Source organism: Myotis davidii, unplaced genomic scaffold (genome assembly GCF_000327345.1).
Source record: "Myotis davidii unplaced genomic scaffold, ASM32734v1 scaffold125, whole genome shotgun sequence".
NCBI classification, from domain to species: domain Eukaryota; kingdom Metazoa; phylum Chordata; class Mammalia; order Chiroptera; family Vespertilionidae; genus Myotis; species Myotis davidii.
In genome coordinates this window covers 756208-763295 of record NW_006299390.1, presented here as the reverse complement: position 1 = coordinate 763295, position 7088 = coordinate 756208, and the positions used below count along the sequence as shown (strand labels likewise).

Here is a 7088-nt window from a genome sequence, read left to right as displayed (position 1 = left end):
CTCGGAGCCGGGGAAGCCTCGGGGTGCTGGGGAGTCGATGCGCGAGCGGGCGCCGGAGACTTCCTGCTGTCTCCGCCCGCTTTGCGCGGCTGCTCCCGCGGTCTCCGCCGGTGGTGAAGTGCATTCCCGGACCTTCGTGGACTGGAGGTGGGAGAAGAGAATCGGAGGTGGCTTTCGGAGTGATATTCGGGTCAGCTTTTCCACCCAGACCCCAAGCGTGCTTCGTGCATCGGCTGTGGTCCTTACTCATCATTTGGGTACATTTACAAAGGAGAGCTTAAAGTCAAGACGTTCACGTCCCTTTCTCCACGTAATGGCTTCACTCTTCGTTATGTTGTTTTGTTTTGTTTTGGCTTTTGCTTCCTTGTGGCATTTGGTTTGGAGTTATAAAACGCTCCGTATAGTTGTGTCAATCATGTGGCAAGGAGAGAAAAGGGGCTTTTCCCTGTACGAAGTGTTGGTTGGGATGCCTTCAGTGATCAAACAAATATATTTATATGCCAGATACCTGTAGGCCTGGAGATGGAATGATAGCATGGTAAAAAAGACGGAATAAGTTATTGCTGTCATAGGGATTACATTCTATTACAAACTTTAAAGACCCCCAATTTTACAGATCCTAAGTTCTTTGAAGACAATAAACGGATGCTGTAATAAAGACTAACTGGGAGGGCCCTTCAGAAGTTCTTTCTCTAAGGGTTACATTTATAATTTGATGACGAAGCCAGCTGTGGAATAAATCTGGAGGACAGCAAGTACAAAGACAAATAGGAAAAAAATAGAGAAGACCAGTTTGCTGCAGCTTAGTTACTAGCAAGAGGGAAGGCTCTAGGCAGATTGGAAAGGAGGGTTGGAGTCAGCCGGTGCAAGACTTTGAAGGCCATTGCAAAGATTTGAATTTTAAGTGCAACCTGAAGCCATTGAACAGAAGTGAGGAGAAACATAATCTTCTAAAAGTCTAATAGGTTCTATGGAGAATGGTATAAGAGAGGGAGGTAAGAATAATAGAAAATAGACAAGTTAGGAGGTGATTGCAGCAAACTAGAAGGGAGGCTTGGTTTAGTAAAGGTGACCGTTTAGTGAAAATGGAAATGGGTAGATTCAATAAATATTTCGGGGTTAGTACTTAAGCACGTGCTGATGGGTTGGTTTGGATGTAATGTGAGGGAAAGGAGAGATGCCTATGTTTTTGGTTTGAGTTGGGAAAAACGTGGGAGAAAAACAAACTTTTTTTAAGGGGTAGAGGTGATTCATGGGAATTTGGGAACAAGATTTTGGACTGCTAAGTAAGAGATATACATTGAGAGTCATACAAGGGGAGATGTCAAAAGAAAGATTCGAGCTGAAAAGCACGTATTTGGGACTTGTACTGCAGAGTTGATATTTTAAGATATGAGGATGGACAAGATCACTTAAGGAAAGAGAATACAGAAGAGAGGAGGTCCTAGACCCCACGCTCTAAGGAACTCTCACACTAGTTTGGAAATACAGACTTGAAAGTCTGGAATCTTGATGTTAGAGTAGTAAACATCCAAGGTTAGCAAAATATTTCTCATTTGAGCCTATTACTGGAAATGGAAGTCAAACCCCATCCACAGTTTAGAGAATATTATGTTAAATTATAATATGGGTGGGTGTGTACTGATTATTTGGTGTCCTAATTCTCCTAAATTAAAAAGTTGCTTAAGAAAGTGAATGTCATCCTAACATGAAAATATTCACCGATGAGCAGACCACTTAAAAAATTAGTTCCTACTAGATAATCCCTGCTGCTTAACACTAGCTTCTTTTCTATTGTTAATATTATGTCCTTTATGTTTCATTTGATAAGCAGTATCAAATGCTTATATAGATTGTGATTACAAAGCTTTCGAAAGAATCAGGTTTTCATGAAATTCATAAACTATTTGAGTCACAAATAAAGTCATTGGCAAGTGAGGAAATACCTGTTAGCCAATTAATTGAAGACATTATGACATGGTAGGCATCTCAGAAGAATGATTTTAATAATAAAGGATTAAGAGATGCCTTTGAAATTGATGAAACCCTAGAATTTATACAGAAATGAGATTTTATGATCACGCTGAAAAAGTCAAACATAATGAAGGCTACCCTGTGGTGCCCTAATAGAATTTTGCTGGTAAAATTACTCTAAGAAACTTCTAGTTAACACTTGATTCATTCTTTGCTCAAAGAATTAGCACTTAGTTGTAACTAGCCTAAATTTTGTAAAGTATTTCTTGGTTCCTTTAAAATTCTAAATATACTTAAAAAAAAAACCACCTATATAATATAAAAGTGTTATTACTTGTTAAAGTGGGTTTACCTAAAATGGCCAGTTATATCCTTAGTTCTCACTTTCTTTGTAATATCCAAAGACTTTTGTTATTATGGGCTTTGTGTTTTTAGTTGTCATATTCAAAAGGAAATTGTTCTGTATGTTCTGATTCTTAAACCAAAAAACCCAAGACAGACCCAGAATGAGCAGGCAGTGATATATTAAGAGGCAGCAGGCTCTTCAAAGTATTGGTAGACTAAGCATGTCTCTGTGGTGACTTCAAGTGTTCAGGGTGATGATGTCAAAAGGACTTGGAATGTTGGCATTTTGATCATTCACCAAGGTAAAACCATTAAGAGTCCTTTAAATATCTGAAGGGAAAATTTGAACTGCTAACTCTCTGTCTACAACTTGCTTTTTAATTATTGGAAAATTAGGAATACCTTTGAGCAAAAAAAAAAAATTCATCTGTCATATCTGTCTTTTGGCAATTACATTGCTTGTAGGTAGTTGTAAGCAGCTAATGTGAAAGCAGATGAAATACATTGTTCAACTCAACACATTTAGTGAAGTGTTGAAAGTTGATCAAGTTGGGTTTATCTGAACTCAAGATTTTAGCTGTCCATGTAATTCCTTTTCCATGAATTTTGTAAGTAATAGTAGCAATGAGAATGAAAGATATTTAAATTATTAAGGACCTCTTTTGAATTTTGTTATACATATTTTTCAGAAAGGGTATAAATCATTATTGTGAATTTAATTTGTAATCCTACTAGCCTTGTAGGTCATTAGTTATTATTTCTAAATTTGGTTTACTGAATGTAATGTGGTCAGTTTGGCTGTCAATTTTGATTGTACTATCTATCTCCTACAGTGGCAGTTAAACAGCCTGTTCAATAATGTGTCATGTTATAAACATTGCTATTTTAAAAAACTATTTTTAGTTTCATTTCCTACTTTGTGGTACTTCCCTTCATTCTTTAGTAGGTAAAGGTATTTTGTTGTAATAGCTTATCATAGACTTGAAAAGGTGACTTTTAAGCTTCAGATGGAGTCCGTTCTATGAAATAATGCTACTGTTACTCATGGGATGACTTCATTTATTTCTTAGTCAATAACAAGTAGGGACTTAGAAAATGTCAGTTGTTTAGATGTAGTGGAAGTGCAGAAACCTTGCATCTTCCTAAACTAATTTTCCATTACAATGCCGATTAAGAATAAGAGTCATATGTGAACATACAGAAATGTTATGGCATGGATATATTATTGCATCTTTCTACTAGTAAATGGTCTGACGGTTTTTACTATGTTTCCATATGCGTTTTAGAAAAACTATTTTACACTTAAGGTAATAATCATCTTCCTTAAACCAAACTTCAGGTCAATGCATTATTTATTTACTTTTACCATTGTCAATGTTAGTTTTGTGTTTTCAGCTTTATTGATTGCCCTGATGTAGATTCAGTTTACTAAATTTATTGAGTGCCTACTTTGCATGTTTGATGGAGATGGGGATGCTTTTCTTTCTATTTCTCCTTTCTCTTACTTTTTCCTTTAAAATATCTCTCAAGTTACTTTAAGACAGAAATGCTTATCTTGGGTTAGGAAGGGTTTTATGTTTCTATAAACCCCTCTGGAATTATATGAAAAATTTTATTGTCTACATTTTTAGGGAGAGTTTTATCACTTTTGTCAACTATTTGAAAGGTTCCATGTTTCCAAAAGCACTTCTTTAAAGGGTTTACCCAAAATAGAGAAAATTAGCACTTAAACTTACATAACAAGGTATTTAAAATCTGAACCCAGATATTCAAACCTTGATAATGATGGGTATGCTGCTTTAATACCTGTAATAGAAGAATCTTCAAAAAGAAAAACTAACAGAAATTACAACTTTTTCCCCCTAACATAGACAATGAGTTACAAGGCACTAATAGTTCCGGATCATTGGGTGGTCTTGATGTTCGAAGAAGAATTCCTATAAAGCTCATCTCCAAACAAGGGAACAAAGCCAAAGCTGTACCTCGCACACCAAGGACTATAAACAGAATGCCTGCAAAGGCTCCACCTGGTGATGAAGGTAATTTGGTTAAACTAACAGGTCCAGAAGTCTTTTTGTTGTATCCATTTCCACCAAATAATTCATGTGATTTTGCTTGTTTATACATACCTTTTAAAAATCTTACATATTCTCTTCATTCCTCAGTTTTACTGCTGTCTCATTATGGCGTTTTGTATTTTTTTGTCCCTTTATAAATACAGGTGGGGCAAAAGTAAGTCTATGATTTATGATTGTTTGTATTGAAAATAATGCAATAATTAATAAATAATAAAATAAAAGTAAAGTAATATTAAAAGTAAAATTGTCCCGCTCTCTCCCCCATAACTAGTCTCTCCCATAACTTGTCTCCTCCAAAGTGATTTGCTATGACATTTTTATATTTTCTCATGTAGAACTGCTCTTTTTTTATATTATTTTGCCTTCTTAGTACATACAGATATACAAAATAGGTTTAGATATTTCATTTATCAATAACTTATGTAATAATTTTTCCAAATTTTTGCTGTTAAAAACAGCGTTTCTGTGATTATCATTGCACATATACCTTAGTATGTATACTTTGTAAAATTTAAACTTTGCATGACTTGGGCATTTTAGAACTTGATGGATACTGTGCATTTTAGAACTTCACATATATATTATCAAGTGGCTTTTCAAAACCAGTGCATCATTTTATGCTTTCATACACCAATATTAGTACATACTATTAATCTTTCAAAAATTGTTTTTTTATGCATTTTTAAAATTATGAGTGGGATTGTATATTTTTCATAGTATTGGTCATTTCTTTTACCTAGGAAATTTACCTGTTTAAATCCTTTTCCAATTTTATTTTCTGTTTGATTGCCTTTCTCTTGATTTTTATGAGTTCATTGTAAATTAATAAAATTGGCCCTTTGTCATATATTACATATATTCCCCATTTTTCTTGAATTTTATATATAAACTAGAGGCCCAGTGCATGGATTCGTGCACATTGAAAGTAAATTAATTAGAAGGTGGCCAGCGGGGCGGGCGGGACTGGGCGAGACGGGCTGGACACGCCTTGTAGCCAACCTCCTGCGGTCCCTCCTGGGCCAGCGGCACCTGGGGCAGCGCTGGGACTCGAAGGGTGTTTGCGGAGTGAGCGGGGTCCCTCCAGCAGGTGGGGTCCCTCCAGCAGGTGAGGTCCCTCCAGTAGGGGGGGTTTCTCAGCCAGGCCTGCAGGGATCGGGCCGAAACCAGCAGTCCGATATCCCCAGAGGGGTCCTGGAGTGTGAGAGGGCACTCTGCAAAGTTGCTATCGTTCGGCAGCTCCTGGGTTGAGCATCTGCCCCCTGGTGGTCATTGTGCATCATAGCTACCAGTTGGACAGTTGCTTAGGCTTTTATATATATAGATTTTTGTTAAAGAAGGTTCTAGGTAGCAGATATCTAGTCTTTTCTGTTATGACTTTTAGGTTTTATGGCATTCTTAGAAAGGCTTTCCCCATATTCCATGAATATAAAACAGTTTTCCCAACTTACCCTTATACAAGGTCAGCAAACTATGGCCTGTGGGCCAAATAAAGTTTTATTGGAACATAGCCGTGCCCATTCATTTAAGTATCGTTTACGGCTGCTTTCACAGTATATTGACATAGCTGAGTAATTGCATATATAAGTATTTAATTATATGGAATTTTACAGAAAGTTTGCTGACCCCTGCTTTGGAATATTATGGATGATATGTATTTTGTTATTTAAAAAAGTGGAACCTGGGTTTATTTATTTTTTCTCTAAAACAGCCAGCTATGTGTCCCAACTATTAAAAAAATCTATCTTGTTGAAGTGGAATCCCACTATTATCATATGTTAAAGTTCTATTAGTATTTGTATCTATTTCTAGATTTTCTATTCTAGACATCTGTCTATTCCTTTTTTAGAATCACATTGTTTTAATTGTACCTTATATTATGGTTCCTTTTATTATAGAATTTCTCTCCCTATCTGAGCAAGTATTTGAAGTCAAATGCTATAAATCCGGGTAGTAGAACTTAGGGCTGCTGCTGCATTATCAGTAACTAGATTCTCCCCCTTTGGCCTTTTTGTTTCTTAAAAACTACACAGTAATGTACATATCTTGTAATATTCCAGACAATACAAAAAAGCTAAAATCTCCCTTCTACCCTTTTCCTGTCAGGTATCCATCTTTTCCTCTCCACCCAGGCCCACATCCCTTTTTAGGGGGAACTACCATTACCAGTCTCTCTCTTAATAGAGCAAAACTGAGGCTAAAGATAATTTTTGGATACATTCAATTCACCTATTTGGGGTAAAAATTGTTCATTGTCTCTCCCCCCCCCGCCCCACACACACACACACCTCCCCACGCCCTCCCAGGCATTGTTCAAAATATGGAGGTCTGGGTGCCTGTATGGTACAAATATACAAATATATATATATGGTTTAATGATAGATGGCTGTGCTAGTTGAATTACTCTGAAAAATGATAATGTACTCCTATAATTTCATTGGCTGTTCTCAATAATTTTTTGAGTTTCAGATAAATAAGAAAAATTGATGTTTTTTATTTTGAGTTTTAGATGACACTGGTTTTTATAAGGTACAAATGGGCCATATAAGAGCCTAAGTTCACTCAGTTGTAGCTTTCAGGGACACTCTTTGAACTTTACATTTGGCTGGAGATAATTAGATAGCAGTACACCGGAATGTCTATATTAGCCTTTAAAAAATCTTTGGTGTGTGTGTGTGTGTGTGTGTCCGTCCG

At 36.4% G+C, this 7088-nt stretch overlaps 1 protein-coding gene across 4 annotated transcripts in view; it reads left to right on the top strand.

Annotated features, from left to right (window-relative positions):
* CBLL1 (Cbl proto-oncogene like 1, E3 ubiquitin protein ligase) overlaps positions 1 to 7088 on the top strand; it is a 17661-nt gene that overhangs the window by 1606 nt on the left and 8967 nt on the right. For all 4 annotated transcript variants that reach the window (XM_015571250.1, XM_015571249.1, XM_006774862.2 and 1 more), the window contains exon 2: positions 4191 to 4358. In XM_015571250.1, the coding sequence (XP_015426736.1) occupies positions 4191 to 4358 (168 nt within the window). The remainder of the gene's footprint in view (positions 1 to 4190; positions 4359 to 7088) is intronic.